The 21,483-nt window shown below is 42.0% G+C and overlaps 1 protein-coding gene across 1 annotated transcript in view; it reads right to left on the bottom strand.

Annotated features, from left to right (window-relative positions):
- PSMD1 (proteasome 26S subunit, non-ATPase 1) overlaps positions 1 to 20,801 on the bottom strand; it is a 64,314-nt gene extending 43,513 nt beyond the window's left edge. The window contains exons 1-16 of the mRNA XM_048314130.1: positions 20,665 to 20,801; positions 18,515 to 18,558; positions 17,397 to 17,470; positions 16,983 to 17,152; positions 15,956 to 16,161; positions 14,543 to 14,686; positions 13,572 to 13,798; positions 12,119 to 12,182; positions 10,284 to 10,412; positions 9,182 to 9,270; positions 8,486 to 8,564; positions 7,802 to 7,975; positions 6,741 to 6,852; positions 5,935 to 6,131; positions 5,261 to 5,356; positions 4,688 to 4,752 (exon numbers count right to left, since the gene is read on the bottom strand). Coding sequence (XP_048170087.1) covers positions 4,688 to 4,752; positions 5,261 to 5,356; positions 5,935 to 6,131; positions 6,741 to 6,852; positions 7,802 to 7,975; positions 8,486 to 8,564; positions 9,182 to 9,270; positions 10,284 to 10,412; positions 12,119 to 12,182; positions 13,572 to 13,798; positions 14,543 to 14,686; positions 15,956 to 16,161; positions 16,983 to 17,152; positions 17,397 to 17,470; positions 18,515 to 18,558; positions 20,665 to 20,680 — 1,886 coding nt within the window. The 5' untranslated portion in view covers positions 20,681 to 20,801. The remainder of the gene's footprint in view (positions 1 to 4,687; positions 4,753 to 5,260; positions 5,357 to 5,934; positions 6,132 to 6,740; positions 6,853 to 7,801; positions 7,976 to 8,485; positions 8,565 to 9,181; positions 9,271 to 10,283; positions 10,413 to 12,118; positions 12,183 to 13,571; positions 13,799 to 14,542; positions 14,687 to 15,955; positions 16,162 to 16,982; positions 17,153 to 17,396; positions 17,471 to 18,514; positions 18,559 to 20,664) is intronic.
- Between the last annotated feature and the right edge of the window lie 682 nt (positions 20,802 to 21,483).

Here is a 21,483-nt window from a genome sequence, read left to right as displayed (position 1 = left end):
TAAACAAAACCCTTTTAATCTTTCCTATGCAACAATTAACAAGCAGATATGTTTCATTAAATTCCTCTTCACAGTTAAAACATTGAAAAAGTCACTAGCGCAGATCTCATTAGAGTGACTGTCCTCATACTCAATTACCCAGATCATCTGCCATCTGCCTTCTGGATAAAGGTAGGCTAGAGGATGTTAAGGAAACAAACTGTCTGAGCCTTCCTGGAATAAAATCCAAGTATCTGATCTGTTTGCCTTAAAACAAATACATAGCCTTAAAATACCAAAGGCTATGAAAACACAAAGAATACAAAAGCAGGAAACATTACTATTTCACTTGCATCACCCTAAAATGACAAACTGAACAGAAGCCATGCAGAGTTCTTCATGTTTGGGTAGCCTACACTTATCAGCTGAGACTACATCTTCCTTTTGGGACTCTCTAGAGGCTGCACTGTTCCCTGTCCTGCCCTCAGCCTTTTCCCAACAGTATTGCATGAAGACAAAAACAGCATCCTACAACTCAAGTCCCACTTCCCGCTGACTCCCATTCCCCTGGATGTAACAACTGCTATGAGAGCATTAAACCTTTTTAGTTCATGCTTGCAAGCACTGCTGCATCCCACATTGAAGCTTTCTCCCTAACCAGATTTGTTCTATCCATAAAACATCCACCTCCTTATTTTGTATATAAAATAAAGTGTTTAGATATCCTGCAGCACTGCTCTAACAATATAAAAATAAGGCTGACTACATAATCCAATCACATCTCACTCTGCAATACCAACAAAGATCAATTCATCATCTAAAGTGGTAAAAATTATGATTAAAATAAAGTCTTTCCATTTTTATAAAGTAAAACACTTTAAATTTATCATGTTTTCCATCTCATCATAATAGTCTTTAAAAAAAGCTGACCAGAAGTCACAAGTGCCTTAAATGCTGTTTTCCAACAGTCATAAATATTTCATAAGCCACTTCAGCATAAAGAACCACCAGTATATAAACATCAACAATAAGGTAAGTTTGCTATCTGTGATCACTGGCAAAAGGATCAGGACTGGGAAAACAGAGACACCTTACAGTAGCCAAGTAAACACATCATTTCTCTTCTTCCTATTTCACAATACAGCTTCTGTATCTGCACCCACACTGCAAGCTCCAAACATCCCAAGCTTTATTCATGCCTCTGTAACACTTTACAATCAACATTTTACTTAGAAGTGCCTCCTGTAAGAGGTGGCCATTTTTAGAAAGAGAGAAGATGTAAATCTCAGGTTTTTGCACCACACATAATTTTGACTGTTTTTTTTAGATGGGAAAAGGGAGAAAAGAGAAGGCAATTTTGAAACAATTCTCTTGCACAGGAGCATTTTCTTATCATTTAATGTAGTGGCATGAAAATGATCTGCTCCAAAATACTTAACTAGTGCCTAATTTTTGTACAGCACTAAGCCAAGAGGGGAAAACAGCCACACCAAGCCCTATAGCCAGCAGGCTGTGCTTTCCATCCCCTGTCTGAACCTGTGGACTGCTTTTAACAGTCAGCAAAACCAGAATTAACAGCAGCAACACTGCTGATCAAGGTTCAGTTCTACGTACAGGGTCCCCTGGAAAGCTTTGGGGAGCCCAAGAACAGGACAAGGAAGTTTTGTGCTATATGAATAGGACCTGCAGTGTATTCTGCACTCAAGCAGTATGATTGCTACTACTCTGCTCCCTTGGGTGGTTTGGCTGCAGACATTCCCACAGCCAGGCGAGTGTGCATCCAACATCCCAGAGTGAAACTGTTACAGGAGCACTAACCCCTGCTCCCCCAATCCCTTGGGGGATAATAACTGGGTGATTTAGTATCTTTCATAACACACTGGAAAATTTAATCTTGCAATTCTTAGGTAAAACTTAAGAACTTAAGACTAGAACATTCTATCTAAACCTTGATTCATGAATCCTGAATAATGAAAAAAGGCACATATATTCTTTTGTAGATTTTTGCAATATTCAAAAGAGCAATTAAAAAAAAAAAAGAATTTCCATGCTTAAAAAAATATAAAAGCGGTAATCTTCAAATTCAAGCAAAATGTTATTGGTCTAAAAATTAAATGTCATGTTTTATTACATGATGTTCTATCACATTTTACTTTGATACTGTGCTGTTTTCATTAACCAGCCATAAAAGTCAAGATGTGCTCTTCAGTGAGTGTATGCAGGGTTGTATGTATGTGATAGCAAGGAAGACTCACAGAGGAAAACAAGGACAGCAAAGCCTTACAGAATGTTCTGCTATGCAGATGCATTACCTAAAATTAGCAGTTTTGTGACGTTTATGACACTTTTAGTTCAAATCCAAGAAAAAGAACATTTATTCACAGATGGTTGTAACAACAGGAGAAAACAAACTGGATATTTATGACACAACTTGAGTTTGTGGGTTATAGTTCTGTCATGTTCAAACAATGGTGCTTTTAAGGAAATTACCATCCTCTGACTGTAACCTCCATCCTTATTTGGATTTTACTATTCCTATAGGAGGAACAGACAGAAGCACAAGTCTGAGCATACTCCTGCTAAAGTGTACAATCCAGCAGACAAACTCACACCTCCAGCATATTCAACCTTACATGAATGCCATGAACTCCCCAAGAAAAACATAGACTGCATTAAACAAATGTATTCTCTTATTTCAATCCTGACTTCATAGTTCCCTTTCTGGAACCACATACAAAGAATTCCATGAGAACTCTTCTCATAGGACCTTCAGTCATGTTTCCTTCATTTCAGAGGAGATTAATTTCTGGGGTTTAGCCCACTGTGTCCCAGACCTGCCCACCCCCCATCACAAAACACTTCATTCAAAAGCTCTGTATACCCAGCAGCTGACAAATCACTGACTCTTGCCAGTATTCAATGCTGTGTTAGTGGCCTTTACAAGTAAATCCAGTTAGACCAACAAACAACAGTCCTAAGAAATGTCATTTTAGCCGTGAAATCTGACAAACTCACAACCCACTTGGTCTTTGTGTCTCTGTACATCAGCATTGTTGAGCTAGGCCAGAGCACACAACTAGTTATCAAGTGAAAAGTGCTGGCAACTACCACAGCCTAACACAAACCTTTTGCCTCCAGAAGCCAGTGATAATCAGCTAAGAAGTTTTAGTCCTTGATTGGTATACCAAGTAAGGTGGACACTGGAATTTACAAAGAAATGCTCCTCCTTATTGCACAAGTAGGTTCTGGACTGCAAGTCTCCAGAAAGGGAAGGGAAGAGGCAGGATAACATCTGAACCACTGCACAGCAGGTGAAAGAGTCCAAGATGGTGTCACTCATTTCCTCATTGCTGGACATGGAGAAAACAAGCCCTGAACTATGCTGCTCCAGCAAGATGCCAGCACATGGTAAATGGTTTAGCTCAGAGCCTTGAAAGTTTCTCATTTTGGTAGGAGCTATTCATGTGCAATTGTGTTTTGCATTTGTTGAAAAGAAAAATTACACTGAAATCTGAGACAAAAGGGCTTTGTCACAACCTGTTTTGAAAAAAGATGCCTGAAACTACGGAAGGCGTGCATGGAATTTTTGTTATGTATACATATACAGAAGTCAGTTAAACAGACCCCTTGGCTTCAGGAGAGGCACAGATCCCTCCCCATGCAGCAAGGAACAAGCTGTGCTGATTGGAAGTAACAGAGCAGAAGCACTTGGGAGACGCCTGCTGCCCACCGTGAGAATCTGTCCTCTTTGCAAACCACATTCAATTATCCTTCAGATAGAGTGGAACAGCACAGAGGCACTTTCATGTGGGGAACAACTCGGTTACAGAAGAGCTGACCACTCATATCAGTAACCCAAGTTTTAACCCCATCTTTAAGAACCTCTCATCCTGCTTTTAAGGACAGCTACCAACCCAAAGAAGATGTGAACAATGATTTTTAAATTACAGTTATGGACCCAAGTATGCACCAGCTCCTCTCTCAGCCACACGCAAAGGCTGCAGCTTGGCTCAGTGCTTAGATTACACAGATTATTGTATTAACAGATGCAGGTGTAGTCCTTGGCGAGCCTTCTAAAGCCCCAACCTAATTAAAAAGAAAAAAACCACCACAAACATCCCTTAGCCAAGGAACTGTGGGCCACTACAAAATACCATTTCAGCCATAGGTTTCACTTTAGACACCCAAAGGAAACATTGTGAGGCTCTTGTGATTAACTCCTGTTACAATGTAAGACCAGTAACTTCTCAGGGTTTAACAGTGGATACTTAAGAAACAAAGATTATTTCAAGATCCTCCTTCAGTCTTTTTTTAATCCAAGTCACAACATTTTAGACAGCCAGTAGGCAGCTGTATCATGTCTGAGTACTGCTGCCCTTAAGAGGCTTGGCACAAGCACAATATATTTAATTTTTAATTAACTCTCAATCCTACAAATATTAATTTTTCATTCTATTTGTCAACTTCTTCTAGCTCTGTTCAGACAATTAAGCCACAAGTCCGGAAACCAACAGAAAGACTCATTAAACATCTGCTGAAAATTAAGGAAGGCTTCTAATTCTAAACCAATCTCTCAGTTTTTTAACTTTTCAAAATCTGTTCAATTAGCAGTTCAGTCACTTTGCGAAAGCAGTAGCATACTCATCTTCTGAAAAAGTAACAGACATTAATTTGAAGGCTGCAGCAGTGACCAAGGAAGACACCTTACCTGAACAGAATGAAACCGAGTGACTCCACAGCTGCCCGCCTCACATCATCATTCACATCACTCACCTACAAAAAGGCAAACAGGACATTCAGAAGAATATAGTTAAAGCACTTGACGACTCTGCAATGTTTCAGGCTAGGTGTCAGTTAATCAAGAAGACAGGATTATAGAGAAAGTTAGTTAAAACCATGTTCAGCCTTAGCCCAAACAGCCTCACTTGTGTTCACACACTGACCAGACAGACCTCATCCTTTAGAGCTTAATTTATTTTTTCTCCAGCCCATCATTACACAGACTACTCACTGCAAACCTGTTACCCAGGTAGTTAAGGTTCACATTTTAATTTTTAATAGGGTCCTTTTCTGTGATACCAGGTTGAAAGTCTGAAAGTCTACTTACCCTAATGTCGGAAGGGCCTGTTAGTTCTATTCATAATACTAAGAAAAGCTTTCTTCACTTCACAATCTCTGATTTGGACCAGAATATTAACACTGCAGACACAAAGCCTGGCAAAGTGACGTGCTTGCTTCCTCACCACAAATTTCTATGTGCTCCTAAGGCCACAGTACTCACAGCCACATGCAGTAGGCGCCTGATAGCCTTGTTGTTCCCTGAGCCACAGTATGCCATAGCCACAGTGTACATGCCAGAACGACGGAGAATAGGATCCTGGAAGAGAAATCATCAATATTTAACATCCATCCAAACAGTGATTCAGTAATTCTAGCTTTAAATTTGTTCCACACTTGTGTCTTGAATCTGCAAACAGGTCACAGGTCAGCCTCACTGCTTAATCGTTTATTTGGGACAAGTAACAGGACAACCACCAAAGCAGGGTTGTCATTACCAATTTCAGGGGGACACCGTTGCTATGCTGCAGGCTGCCAAAGATATAGGGCAGAGGTGTCATTCTGCTTCTTACTTGCTATCTGCTGTGACCACGACTAGAGCCTAGAGATGATCCACCTACAGCAAGCCTCATCTGTTTTTAAACACTATGCTCTGTTCTAGTCCCTGTTGCTGCTCACATGACTACGAAGACCAAGTGTAAGGCTAAAGAAATACACAACTAAGCACTGCTGTTCTTGCATTTTTGATTCCTATTTGTGAAACAGTCCCACTTCAGAGCTATGTAAGAACTTCTCTGGTTCAAAACAGCCAACCCACCATAGCTGGAGATCCAAAGACAGACAGAAAGGTCAGCCACGTAACACAAGAGTCAGGGATTAAGTCACAGCTCAGTTTACCTTATCTCTGCAGAGACTCTCAATGAGAGCATCTGCCTCCTCCATCCTCCCATACATGACCAGAGCAATTCCAACTGCAAGGCCTCGCAGGATCTTTTCATGCTGGGTTTCCTGTGCGTAGCCAACCATGTCCTCAATAGCCTGGGCATTTTTAGATCCCAACATAACCAACCCCAGTGCCAAGCCAGCTGCCTCACCTGAAAAGCACAGACAAGCAAAAAAGTCAACTCAACTCTGTTCCCAAAAGTAGTAAATATTGTATCTAGAGAATCATGCCAGATGTAGGCCAATAGATCACTTCTGGACGTCACCATGCCCAGCAACTCCATTATTCACGGCCAAATGTGCTTGTAACCACAATTTAGTGCTTTTCTCTACCAAGTTCAATTATCACTTCCTTGGGCCAAGAGCTGCTGACATCATTTTCCTACGAGCTCCTACCAATGCAGCAGTGGCTCCCACAAGCTTCTCCAAGCCTATCTCTCAGCTCAAAAAAGCACATGGCTCTGGAGATCAGCCACACTAAATAAAAAGCACATGACAAAGAAAAGAACAGAGCAAAATAAGGGGTTGTTTAAAGACCTAGTCTTATCAAAACTTGGTACAGTGCCAGTCATGACAGGACCTCTGAACATTACTGACACAACTAAAGAACCATAATGATCAGGAGAAGCTCAGTAAATAAAACACAGCTAGAAACAATCTATGCTGCTAACAGAAAACCTGGGGAAAAAAACCACAACAAAAACCTCCAGGTGCCTGATAAGGCCTCAGATAGTTATTTGCTTTGAAAGCAGAGCATTTACCTGTCACTGCATCATCCTGGTATAGATTTGTTTTCAGCAGATCGTACACATCTTGACGTGCCGTCCCCATGGCAGCCAGCCCCAAGCCCAGGCTGCCACCATGCCGCACAATCTAGAGAAGCATATGCAAGCTCAGTCATCATACAACAGGGAACAGTATGGCTTCAGGTGAAGTAGACATCTTTCCATCAATATAAATCTGCAGACTTTTAGCCCCAAACCAACCCAAAATGATCTCCTGATCTGTTAGAAATACCACAGGTCCAATGAAAAAGGCAGAAAATAGAAGAGAAACAGTTCAAAAGCCCATAACCAATAAGTAACAGAAGCTTTACACATAGCACAGAAAACTTTCTAGTAACTTCAAGATCTTTTTGCCCACTGAATGATTTATGTAAAACCATAAATCTGTGCCATGTGTAAAAACTGGTGGCTAGTAACAGCTTTTAAATAAAAAGGTAAATCAGTACCCACTTAAAAACAGTCTATAACCTCTTTTGCTCTAACAACGGATACATTTGCAGTAAGGTAAGTGGGATCTGTTCACAGAATTTTAAATAAAAGTAATCTGAGTTTCCACAAGGAGAAAGAGGGAACACGCTGGGACAATGATCTATTCCCAACTTAAAACCGTATTTTTCATAGAGGTCTACAAACACTAGGTGGTGAAGTAAAAACACTTCTTATTGTGCAAGATGCATTAAAACTACAGGTCAGCAGAAACATTTTGTGGCTTATTTCCTTGACAATTAAGCTGTAAACAATAACAGTGCCTGAATACTGCAGGTCCACTAGCAAAACAAAGTAGATATAACAAGTAGTAAATATGATGACGCTACAGTCACTGTCAAGCATGTAAGAATTTCCTAAAAACCTTACCTAAACCTTGAGCAACAGGTTATTAAAACCAACCTTTAATCAATCTTTAAGGCCCAGAGGAGGTCTAAGTATCACACTGCTGCCATGACCTTAATTATCTCTACCCCCCACTTCTAAACCAGCCAGCATCCTCCTGTATATCCCCAGCAAAACAAAGGCTCATTGCTGAGCCCAGTACACACATCATTACTGGCATTCTTCAGCTGGTTCAGTAAGTAGTCAATGATGTCCCCGCCATGGTTGGCATGGATGAGACCCAAAGCGTAGAGACCTCCTCCCTCCTGGTAGGCTGACCCTGGAGAGGTGTCCTTGGGCAGGTAAGTTGCCATTAGCTGTAATGCTTCTTTCTCATGGCCCTGGATGTCCAGTGTCCAGCAGGAAGGGAAGACAGTGGGAAGGGAAAGGTGAAAAAACAGCAAAATAATATTTAAATGTGTTATAGCAATTACTTTCTCCAAAAAAATCTGTGTTTCAGTGCCACACAGGCCACCTTTCACACTTACTGAAATGTACTACAGTAGGGAACTTTGCTATGTCCCAAAATCACTTAAGAAACACCTGCAATTTTAATAGCTAGAAGTTATAAAATCTGTTCAACTCACAAAGGAAGAGTTAGAAAAAATACTCTCTCCTTGAGCGATGTTATTCTAGCACCTTTTTGATTCTCAGCAGAACGTACCATAAATTATACTGGATGTCAGACAAAATAATATAAGCACAGCTTTTTAGTGCAAAACCACAAAATATGTTATAGCTGTGCCAGGCACACTGAAGTGCAGGCACCATTCAGAATTCCCATTTCCACGTTTTCAGAGTTCACAAGTCAAGCATTTACAGTGAGCAGAGGCAAATGAATGAAATGTTACCTTGTGTATAACACCCAAGCTGGCAGTAGCAGTAAACTTAGCCCAGTTAGTGGCCCTGGCCAGCCATTCCAAATTGTCTCTAGGTGAAAAGAGAAAGGTTATACAAAGTTTTTCACACAGCCTGTTCCTCATCCTGCAAGTAGGATTTAAGAGCACTGAAGACTGCTTCAAACTAGAAAGCAGCTCCAGAAAGGAAGGCAGCTAAACACATTTCCACTTTACATTTCTCTCCCCTTCATTAGTCCTGACTTTTGCCTGGTTGTAGTCAAGCTTCTAGACATGGGTGATCTCAGTGAAAGAGAGAGAACAACTGCTCAATATGCAGCCCACCAACACTCTGGGAGAAACTTAGAAGAGTTTCTGCAGCTTTCCTTAAGATCCTGGTAAGGTCAGCCCTAGGATTTCCCTTACAAGAGTCATTCAGTACTGTCAGTCTCTACCATAAAAAGATACATCATCTCAGAAACTCTCTAACTGGTAAACAAAGAGAAGAGAAACTCCAGATCTTCACCCTCCAAGCTGCTCATATAGCTATCAGTCAAACAAAGCCAGTTTGTGAGGATAGAGAAAAGGAAACAATTCTCTCAGAGCATTAGAAGTCTGCAGCTACCACTCTGGAAGTATCAAGTTAAAGGAGGGCAACAATGTTGTTCAAACACCTCGAAATGACTTGGAGCTTCCTTGCCATAGATTTACCTGAGGAACTGGTCACTGGTTGTCCCACAATGCATAAAGGAGTTTGCTATAACAGTTGCTGTATGACACACAGAATTCCTCACTGCATCCTGGAAGAACAAGAACAATCAGTATCATCACTCAGCAAAAGATATGCCCAAGGTCGCTTAACATGCTTGCCAGTACACTAGAAAAATGGACTGTAATGATCCTCAATTTAACCAGCAATTTCCCTGTAATCAGCTAATAGATTGTTAATACACTCTAACATATCCTCAAGCCATCTTTCCCATGCAAAATGATCCTTTCTGTGAGTTTCTTTTCAGAAATGTGATTACTCCAATTGCCACTTAACTGGAGAACCCCCCCTCTCTGTTTTCCAGAACTGAGCACTGCACAGCGTGTGCTGCTGCTGTTTCCAGGCCATTCCCAGAACTCTATTGCAGAATCACTCCTGAGCACTCAACCAGCAGATGGAAAAGACTTTCCAATACATTTGAAGTGTTGTCTGAAATAGATGAACCCACTAACACTGATGATGTGCATCTTACTTCACATATAAAAAACTTCTCCTATGGTTTCTAGTAATCATTTAAGAGTCCAGTTTACCTGTAAGTTTTAATTTACCCACCCTTGAGTAACACCACCCAAAATAAAACCAGTCACTCCATTCACTAGCACTGTCTACATTACGGTATCTGATTGGTTTTGTCTCCAACGTGGAAATATTGGTCTTTTACTACATACCAGGATTCCCTTAGCCAAGCTGAAGGTGTGGGCTCACATAACACCTCAATCAAGATACCAACATACTGTAACCTATAGTCCTGGCTGACTCCTCCCTTCCCAACGAGCAGCATTTGCAATGGATCTGACAGGGAGCTGGAGGGTGAGTTTTGCCCATCTTACTGGACAGATGAAAAACAAACCCACCCAAAAAAAACCCCCCAAAAAAACTGTGAGAAAAACGTAAGTTTCTATAACCAATCAGACAAAAAACAATTAAAATATCAACATGCTAATAGCAGCCTATCATTAAAAACAATAGAACATGGTCAAAACAAACACAGAATGAATCAGATAAATCCAAGACTACGGTTTTATATTTAACAAAGTCTCTTACCTTTGTGTTTTTGAGGATCATGAGGTCTGTATTGTTGTTTCGTATTAAAAACTGCAGATGTAACTCAATGGCCATTTCCCCACTTAAAATTTTAATCATTTTTGAGATCTGGTCCTTAGGCTCTGGATTCTTCACATACAAGCAAAGGAGAAAAAAATTCCATGAGAACCCAACTACAGCTCTGCTAAAATACAATTCATGAGAAGCTTCTCTGGTATGTTTCCATCACCATATTCCAAAACCTATCAGGTTTTAGGACTAAAAAGACATTGTTTCTGTCCTTGGTGCACAAGCCCAAACCTCCCAGAAATCAAACCTTTTGTGCACAGCAGTGCAGGTGGTAGAAGAGACTCTTCAAAAAGAAATGTATTCTTGCATTGAAAGCAAAAGGGTGTGGATGACATCTGACATTCTGCAAGCAGCTGTTTGGCCTTACAGAGACAGTAAGTCTCCTGCTAGAGGCAAACCCTTTTATAAATTTCAACGTGTATTTCCATGGAAGGTTTCATAGACAGGGCTACAAAGTTACAATACTTTGCAAGACCCTGCTGAGCTGCAGCATCATTCTTGTGAGCTACAAGCTTTATTTAGAACAACAGCTAGTAGAACTAGGAAACTTTAATACATCATCTTACAGAGCTCTTTGAGAAAGTCTCCGTCCTCATGATGGAACAGCTGAAAATGGATCTCTGGAAACTGAAGTTCCTTTTGAGCAGGGTGAAAAGTACAGTGCAGCTCTTTGTCCTGACATTGTTAGCAGCTCACAGACTAGCCAAGCATGAGTAGTTCAGCCCTTAAACTAATTCCCTCAATTATTTCTTTGTAGCCAGCATTCTGAACTGTGTAAGATTAAGCTAAAGAACATTTCTGGCCACACAGATCGTTTTTGTGTACTTGGTACAAAAGCAAAGCCAATGCAGCAGAAACTGATTCAAGACACCTTTCCTGCACAGAACCACTGTCGAGGTTCCTTGCTGGGGCAAGAAACTCAACCCCTTTTGTTTTCCTTGTGAAATATAATTTGAAGAAAACACTTCAATTTGCCCTTAATTAATTTTTAAGTGATCTTCAAGAATCTTTCAAAGATTCCCAAGTTTTGTTTGCAAACATTTACTATGGGGAAAAAGAAATAAAAAAACCAACAACTTGTCTTGGGTTTCACTTTCCTCTCTGGTAGCACTTCTTGTCTTCAGCATTGGAAATGTCAGAATTGCATTAACTATTCTACATGCTGAAATGCAACTGTATGCTCATGTTAGAAGTGAACTCACTTTCTCCAGTACTTGGGGAAAGAAACTAAACAAAGAGATTCCAACCAACTGGCCCAGCAACACAGCACCACGCAGGCCCGAGGCAACTTTAGGGCTTTATGGAAAAGAAACTCTGTTACATCAGCATCCCCTCCTGCCACTCCTGCAGAACAGCATCAGTTCTACCCAACCAGAACTACAGTTGGATTTTTGAAGAACAAAAAAAATACATCAAGCTAATTCACTTCCTAAGGTTCTCAGCAGCAGTTAAATTTCAGGCCTTTTCTTCTGGAATGAGTTAATTGTTTCAATATCAAAAGGCAAACACACGAGCCAGATCCTTCTGTTTCCTATTTCAGAACTCAGTAATTCCTGCTGAACTCTGACCATTTCCCAGTCTCACACAGCTTTCAGTATCTGAACTGCTGGACTTTAAGTCAGATATTTGGCCCTCAGACATCATCTGTCTCCAAGACAGAAAAGGAAGTCCATTCTTTATTAGCCAAACCCATTTAGCAATCCTAGAGATCCAAAGAGAACACATAAGAAAAACTAAGTAAGGTCTATTTTGGAAATAGCACTCACAATTTCCACAGACTTCCCTGCTGCACAAGTGCTTCCTGGTTTCTCTTCTGCTTCCATAGCATCACTGAAATAAAATAAAAATGAAAAACGCATCACCTGCAACTAGTCAAGAACTGTAATTATGGCTGAACATTGTCCTGAAGGAGTAGCCTGGGATTTGGAGATGATGACCGGAAAAGAGGACTTTGATAGAACAAGGGCTGACTATCTGGAGCTCACTGCTAAACAGAAAACTCCTCCCCCACTCAATTTTCAGGGAACTTGAGGACAAAGGCCTGGAAATCCTACTTTCTTATTCCATCTAGAGAGACAACAAAAATAAAGATGCTTGTAGGGAATGAACAGACACAGATGAGCAAACAAGGTCAACAAACAAGGCATCAAGGATAATTTTATCTTCCCCCAGAAGCCTTGTGCTTGTTGCTATTAGCATGGGTACTGCAGTGTTGACATTGAAATGAAACATATTAAGATGTTGTTAGCACCTTGTTCTAATGCTACACAGGCTGACATAAATTCTTCTGTGTCTTTCACTTAATTTCACCGGAAAAGAAGAGAGGAAGAGGAAAATGTTTGCCATGCCTGTGTCACCAATTCAAAAGTATTTATACTCAGCTCCACAGCTGGATAAACCCTTATATTTAACCAGCCTGGATCTAGGTGGGATTCTCCACCACACACTATCAAAGACAGTGCAGGGAGCAGGTTGTGCACAGACTATAAGAGCTCTGGTGAAAGTATCAGTAAGTATTCCACGGTGATTACAGAGCAGATGGAGAACAAACTTCTTCCATGCTGCCCCTGAGCTGAGCAGCAGCCTTAGCATAGATTGGTCAATTCTCCTGTAAGTCACCAAAAGAAGAAATAAAGATGATGGAATGGTTAGTGCCAACTTTGATTTTTCTAAACAGCAGTTTTCTGCAGTTAAGATCTACGATACTGACCACTGAACATGTTTTAAAAAACTCAAAGTAGATTTGAACTACCTCTTCTGAACTGCAACTACAAAGGGTCTGTTGACACCACAGTATCATCTGAGCTCACTCTTCCCACAAGCTGTGATGCAAAACCAAACTTGCACATAGCTGTAATGAGCTTTTTCCCTGAACTCCCCTCTCTCCTCAGCTTTGCATGTTGCTGCGAAGACCACATACCATCAGCATTCCCAAGCAACTCATGCCATGGCTTAATGAATTACTGCTCATTAGCTGAGCCACAGTATATCTGCTCCGTGCTTATCTCAACTGCAAAGGAAAATCCCTTTAAAAACCAGTAGATTTTGGTAATACACAATTTCATTTTGAGCAAATAGCATGTCTTGCCTATTACTCTGTCTTAAATAAAGGGAGTAACTTGACAGCTTGTAAAAAGCATCCATTCATGGAATAGGAGGCTCCATTAGAGCCGGACTGGAGCCAAACAACTCCACCTCCTCTCAAGTCAATCTCCCCACCTGTCTTTCTCTGATCCAGGGACGGTGCCGGTGTTGGTGGATCCAGGCACAGAGGCAATGGGAGTTCCAACTGTGCGGAGATTCTGGATGACAGAAGACAGGAACTGCTGGCTCGCACTTTCATACAGGTCAAAGCAAATTTGGTAGGCCATGAGAAGGTTATCATCCTTCACCAGTTTTTCCAGGATGTCACTCACAGCCTGTGGGTCATCCAGGAATATCAGGCACTGAGCAGGAGAAAGGGAAGAACAGAAAAAAAACCCCAGGAGAAAACATTAAATACTTCAGAACAAGAAAGCAACACTACCCAAAGCCACACTCCAAATCCCTCACATCTGTTGCTTCCACAGAACGTCCTCTTGAAAGAAAGAAAATTTCTCTTTCATTGAAGACAATAGAAAACTCAGAAGAGTTTTCATAGAAAAACAAGACTTGTCCTACTAAACACATAAATTTCGAAAGCACATTGAAGAAGCACCAGTCATTCTGTAGGGATGTCTCAGCCGAAATGAAAGAGGCGTAATACTGAGTCACGTGTCCATGGCATACCAAGACTGGCAAAGACCTGAGAACATCTGAGTAACTTCACAACTGGTTGTCTAAACACTTTTAGACAATGGCTCACCAAAAAAAAACAAAGCACTGGAAATGTTCTTATGACAAATAAATAAAATTCCAAGCTGTGAACCTACCATCTGATACTCCCTACATAGGCTTAAAATATTCTGTCAGAGTTGTCTGTGTCCTCAAGCTGCCTTTGAATGCATTTCTTTCTCTAGAAATTGACCAAATATGCAATATTTACATCTCTTTTTCAAGCTGATCTCACTCTGATATATGTTGGAAGCACGCAACCAGGAAAAGATATTTCATTTAACTGAACAAAAGACAGAGAACAGGTAGATGTCAAGCCAAATATACCTGAAGAAGAGTAACTTTATTATCTTTAAACATGACTTTGGAAAGTTTACCTGGCACACATTGATGAAGTCTGGTTTCTCCAGATTCATGTAGATTTTAACTAGAACTCTCAAGACTTTATTACGAAACTGTTTATTCTGCATCAAAGACATACAGAGCTTCAAGCTGTAGGCCAGCATCCCAGGAACATCATTCTGAAATAGAATTCAGGGATATCAAACATGGGTTTAGACTGACAAGCAGGATTTAGAAAGGAAAATAAAGCTACCCCTTTTCTATTTTAAAAAAGCAGAGCAAATATGTGCATATAAATCTTCACAGTTTCCTTTCCCATTTCCAGAGAAGCTTATATACAGGTGTATTGAAGTTTAAAGAAAAAAAAACACTATAAAAAACATGCAGGACCAATATTTAATTCAGAAGTTAAAACATACAAAATATTAACTTAAAAGTACAATACCTATTTCTCCTTCACCCTTCTTGTTCAAACAATTGGTTTTGAATGCAGTGAAATTCACTGCACTAACATAAAATGTCAGCACAACAAACCATGCACCAAGAAAAGATCAAGCCTAAGAAAAAGATTTGGTTACTAGACCTCAGAAAGGTAATTCAAAATGGGGGATTTATAACTGGCAAGTTAGTAAATGCAATGTTTAGGACAACAAAGAGCACAAAAAAAGCAAGATGGATGCCTTATGATTATCACTCATACACAGAAATGGGAGACATCCAAACATATGTAGAAGATGTAAACTGAAAAGCAGTAAAATTTAAAGGATTCAAGCAATGTGTCGGGCATATGATTGAGATACTACAGCATAACAAGATTGCACACAGCTGCTGAGCTGCTGCAAATGACTACAGGCCTTCTCTTACTGCCACTACCAGTAACATGACTTACCTTAAACCCTCAGTGAAAGATGTTAAAGCCAAGCTGCACTGCCTCAGAGTCAGGGCAAGCTAAGACTGCACACAGACACTTACTGAAAATTAGAGCAGCTCACCCAGCTACTGGAGTTTCTTCTTTTGCTTGCCATTAATAAATCGCTTACCCAGCCCTAAGGATCCCTTCCCAGAGTGAATTACAGCAGATGACAGGCACAACTAAATAAAAGAGCTGTTCTTACATTATGCCAGTATAGTATCTCTGCCAGTAGCTGACAGGGAATACCTTAAGAGGAGGGCACATAGCCAAGCTTCCTGGGAATATTTTCCCATCAACTTGTAGTTCAAAGATTTCCTAAAGGTAGGGGGGGATCTTCCTATACTTGATAGCCCTGAGTGGCTCTGCCTTCTACGAACATGTTGAACTGAACACCCCCGAGTTTAAATAAAATGGATCTTTTATTCTGTTCATACAAAACAGGGCAAGTTCCACAGCAACATGGATCTTGCACTTGACTTCTGGATCCATACCTGGAAAAGCCTAGCTACAGGCACCTCCTGTCTCTTGCACATACCGACTCAAGGATGGTTTTCTCAAAGATGTCCAGCCTGCGTGTCTCCAGAGCAATGCCAATGGCCTGCTTGTACTTGTGGTCATCCAAGCACCGCTGGAACATTTTGTTCACTATCCCTTCTAGCCTCTCATCCACAGGTTTCTTCTCCCCTTCTGGCAGCTCTGCATTCTCCACACACTGCTTGGTATAGTGGTCGATACATTTTGCTGAAGAGATAATGAATAAATATGGGGGAAATAGTCAAGTTCCCAGATTTTTGCAGTTTTGTACAGGTGAAGAGACCAGCATGTGCATGAACATGTTCTACCAGCAAGTACAGTGTATGGGAAATTACACATTTGTGTAGTTGTATACAGAGAGTACGGGAAAATACTTCTATTATCTCCTAATAAACTCTGGTTTTAGTGCTGAAATCAAGTAGGTATTTTAAAAATTAAACCAAGGATATGATCTCTGTTCAAGTGTCACGTTAAATAAATTAGAAAACAGCAGTAGGAGACTTCCTAGCTCCACTGCAAGCACCAGCTGGGGAGACTGGAAGCCAGCCCAGGTCAATCATATCCAGCAGATGAGATTTTTAAAAGGCATTGAAATTATACCTGCAGTCAACAGCTGACTTGCTGTTGTGGGTGCTTAAGCACAATTGTCCCCCTCAGTTAGGTGTGTAGCTACACTTACTAGCCAATTATTTTCAAAGTCATGCTGAAATTGATAATAACATCAGCACACAAATGAGAGAAAGGACAATAAACAACGAAAGAAATTTTCTTATTAGGAATTCACTACAGAATAAGGGTTAAGAACAGGAAAAAAATTCCAGAACTCCCAAGTCAATTCCATCACAGAATCCCAAACCGTAAGAAAGAAAGTACAAATAAACTGGGTAAAATTTGCTGCAGTGTCAGTTTAAATGAACACAAAGACACCAAGAAAAATACAGAGAAAAAAACTACACCAAGTAAAATTTTAAAGTTACAGCAGCTTTGACAACACAAGAGCTTCTTTTTCGCAGCAGCAGTTTTTTTACCAATGATCGTCTCCACATATTCTGAGTTGTCATTGACATTGAAGAGATCACCAGCTCCCAGGGCATAGTTCAGGGATTCCTCAAAGGCTCCCAGATGGTAAAAAACTTTAGAAGCAACCAGAGCAGCAAACTGGCGGCTCCGAAAGCCCTCATCTTCATAGAGAACTTCACTGCAGAGGAGAGAGAGAAGAGCATCAGCTCTGTGTGCTCAGATCTCTTTAAGACCACATGACAAGTACAGGCTTGACTGAACTTGCATCTTTGGGACCACAGCTCCAACCCCACATCCACACACATTAGTGCTTTCTAGGAAATATGGAGCTACATGCTGTACTAGCCATTGTCAAGAAACTAGAACTACATCCACTTCGTATGTCACGTTCTTTTTAAGCAGCATTAAGTGTCTTCTCTTACATTTTGTCCACTGACTCAGAGATCTCTGCCCAGAAGTCATTGACAACAGCATTCAACTTGTGAAGAGCAAACTCCTACCAAAAAATAAAAAAGTTATATTACATTGAGAATGCATTTACCACCTTTCCTCAGTAAAAATAAAGTACATTCTAGGATGGATATCATGAACACCGACCCATTTCAACAGCAAATTCTATTTTAAAAGATCTTTGTGAGCATTCACTAATCTTTGCAAGTCCTTTGCAAATAAAGAGCTGTTCACTTAACAGGTAAGACAACTCAAGCATTCCTTCCCATGGCCTCTCTGAGATGAATGACTGGCTGATGTGTCTGATAGATTAAATTCCCTGAAATACAGAGATTCCAAAGTCTTTGTGACGACCTCTGTGTAGCACATGGAATCAGCCTGCAGTCTACACCAGCCAACTCTATTTATATGGCCACAGTACTTCAGCTGATAAACAAACCAGAGTGGAATCAGCCCACTTATAATCAGTTCACAGCAAAAGCAGGGATCATTCGGATCCATCACTACCTATGTCTGTATCCAAGAAAAACAACTAGGGATTACAAATATTAAAAAGTGCACCTTCCCCTCCTAAAAGGGGCCACCTTTCAAATAATTGGCAACCATCAACACACCACCACTTGGAGTGTCGGTGTTCTGTGGATTCACACCCTCCGTGCACTGGAAAGACTGTGTTGCTATTTTCTTCTCATACTACTACTGTGATTTTTTCCCAAGTGAAAACTGTAACTGTGATTTTGTTCTACATTGATTAAATTATTCTAAAAACTTGAGATGTTCTTCAGCTTTGAATTTTCAAAATGCAGTCTCTGGAATAATTTTAAGTTACAAAGCCCCATTATCATCAGAGAGCTGGGAGCTTTCATGAATAGAGATTTTTGCATTTGAAGTTCCAGTTTGATCCATGTTCAAAACAAGAAAGTTTACAATCTGTTACCATTTATTTAAGCCCTTTCTTTCAGCTTTCAGGCACAATTTGGTGCCCATCTGTTGCTGTCCAACCATAAATTACTGAGATCTGCTCCTTTTTGATTTTAAGCTCTCCAAGTAACGCATTTGCTGTTATTTTCTCTCAGATGTAAGAGCCTACCTTGAGCTGTGGCTCTTCTTCATCCAGAAGAGAGATAATTCCAGCTGAAAAACAAAATCATAGTTAATTCTGGTCTCTCTGTATCAAAAGTAAGCTTGTCATTTAGTTCAAATCCAACAGAACAGGAAAGAAGGCTGTGGCTGGAATGCTGATTTTAAATCTTAAGTATAAAACTTCAAAGATCAGACTCAAGTTTGTATTAAATGATGTAAAATAGTTCAGAATTTATAACTGAAAAAGCACATTCTTCATAAAACATGATCATTCTTAGAGAAAACAGAATTTTTTCATGCCAAGGAAACTGGCCTCATGCATAGGAGATGTTGTACCTCACAGATTTAGCAAGACTCCTGATGCTGTCCCAGAACATTTGTATAAACAGCTACAGAAATATTGTTTAACTGACACGACTGAGAGGCTCACAGGAGCTCAATCTGAAGCACAAGGATAGGTTGTTTCATTGTCAGACTCCAAAGATGCAACAGAAAGGGTTGGAATATGATCTGATCAAAATCCAACACAATTCACTGCTTTAAATCTTTAATCTGTTGTACAGCTTGACAACCTCTTTAAATCTGAGAAAACCACATGAAACTGGAAAGGCCAGCAAGCTTATGGAGGGCTGAATGGGGCTTCCAAAAGATCTTGACAAATCTAAAAGGTGCATGTGCAGGTCCAAACCAAAATGTACAAATATAGAATCTGAAGAGTACAGAGGGTTAAGATGAAATATCATCAATAATATCATTTAGCTGCAGTGGGAGGCAGAGAACCAAACCTCACACAGACGTGTAAGTGAGAGCAGTTCTTGGCAGATCCATGAGGCACCTTCCCTCTCCTTGGCACCCACTGGCCAGACCCTGTGCCCAGTGCTGGGCACTGTGTTTGAGTCACGAGCAAACCAGTGTGTTTAGAGCTGGGCAGAAAGAACAGGGAGCTCTGGCAGTCAGCTCCTGAACGGTGGCTAGAGCCTTGTAACTGGCTGGTCTACAGAAACCTGGGAAAGGTGCAGAGTTCAGGGCAGCTGCCAGCAGGAAGGGAATAAGTTGATCTTTGTGTCAGATATGAACAGGAACAGTAAGACTAAACTTTAGTGAAGCCTCAAAGAATGAGGTTTGATGATATGAAAAGTTTTCTCACAGAAACACATTTATTCCTTTGCCTAATGAAGTCCCAGAACCTCCCTTATCAGGGATTGTTTTTAAAAAACAGGTTAGACACACATCCATCAGTAACAGGAATTGAAGGAATGTGAATCTGGCTCTTAGGCAAAGAAGGCAGATTCAGCAGCCATCCCACTGTGCTTCTTCCAGCTGTTTTCTGTATCTCTACACCAAATGTTTGCTTTGTTTATTATTACTATTACTATTATTATTTTAAATAAGTTCCTCCATTTACCTAATCTATGAGGAGGAAGCAATCTCACTCTTACACACTGCCTGCATACCTTGCTCCAACATACCCTTTTTACATTTTTTTAATGCCTCTAAAATGAATTCCTACTTTTCCTCCATCAAAATAAAGACTTAAACAAAACAAAGCGTTCACGAAGAGAAAGTTACCTGGACACTGTAACCCTCTGCACTATTTCTCTCGCCAAGCCACAACCAGCTGCATGTTAATTTCTGGCCTGAGTATTTCTAGAAATACTTCCCATACTTTTTTACACTATCAAGTTCCTCACAGATGCACAAACACTGCGTAACATCCAATTCCTCATACGCTTCATTATCCTGCACTCCTTCGACTGACGTTTCCTCTGCAAGGCATTTGCGTTTCTGAACTCCAGACTCCTTCCTCTTCCCCCTCTCAAGTCCCTGCTGCGCCTCCCGAGAGCCCTCTGGTTTTACACCGAAAACGCAGCTGAACCCTCCCGCTCACACCGCGGGGTCCCGGCACCGCTGCCCGGGGACCCCCAAAGCCACCGGAGCCCTCCTGAGACAGCGCCAGGAGACGGACACGGCAGCGGGCTTCGAGACCCGGTCGTGCCGGTCCGCTGGGCACCAGGGCGGCCTCTCTCTGCCGTCCGGGGGTAAGCGGGGCCGGGGAGCCCCGTGACGGGCGGCTCCGCGGAGCTGCGGCGGTGCCCAGTCACGGCCCTGACTCAGCGAAATCCCGGCTGACAACGCCGCCCCGCGCCGCTGCCTCACCGGCCGAAGTGATCATGATGCCACCCGGCTGCCCTCGGAGGGGGGGTCGGAAAGGTCCGAAGGGTCCGGGGGGTCAGGTCGGATCCGGTCCGGCCCAACCGCGGTGCCGCCGCCGCCGCCGCTGCCCGGCCCGGAAATGCTGCCAAGGGCCTCTTCCGGCGGCTCTGCGCTGCGCCCGGGAGAGGTGCCCTTGTGATCGCCTGCGCGGGACGGCGGAGAAAAAGGCAGGCAGGAGCGGGGCAGCCCTGCCGCCGGGGGCCTCGTACCGTCCTCGGCCCCTCACAGACGCCCCGCGAGCCTCACGGCTCCGCCACAGCCCGCGCGGGCTCCTCACGGCCTCCCACGGCGCAAACCCCACACCACTGGGCGAGCGGGGCCGCGGGGCCGGAGCTGTGAGTTCCCCACGAGTGCCCCCGCCGGTGCCCGTGTTTGCGCCGTGCCCACAGAAGCGGCTGCTTCCCCCGCCCGGACAGGCCGCCCGCAATGGGGGGAGAGGGGCATCTTTGGGGGCACAGCGTGTCCCGTGGCAGTACAGGCATCAGCGGTTTTATCTCATGGATTTAACGCGTCTGCGGGCCCCGACTCCTCTCACATTTCCATGGGGAAAGGCCTCACCCACCCAACCCCATTTGTCCCTTAAAAGGGAAGCACAGGTGGAGATGAGTCTGACAGACCCCATCCATCACGTCAGAGCATAGGGCAGTGTCCAGATCCGCACAGACACGGATCTGACAGTGCCCCAGTTGTGGAGGAGTGTGGAGTTTTTTGGCTCCTGCTTTGGTTCTGGTATGGACAGACGGGACACACAGGCTGGTGGAT

Source organism: Corvus hawaiiensis, chromosome 10, assembly GCF_020740725.1.
Source record: "Corvus hawaiiensis isolate bCorHaw1 chromosome 10, bCorHaw1.pri.cur, whole genome shotgun sequence".
Taxonomy (NCBI): domain Eukaryota; kingdom Metazoa; phylum Chordata; class Aves; order Passeriformes; family Corvidae; genus Corvus; species Corvus hawaiiensis.
The sequence above is the reverse complement of the archived record's forward strand: the minus strand, read 5'-3'. Positions and strand labels throughout refer to the sequence as shown.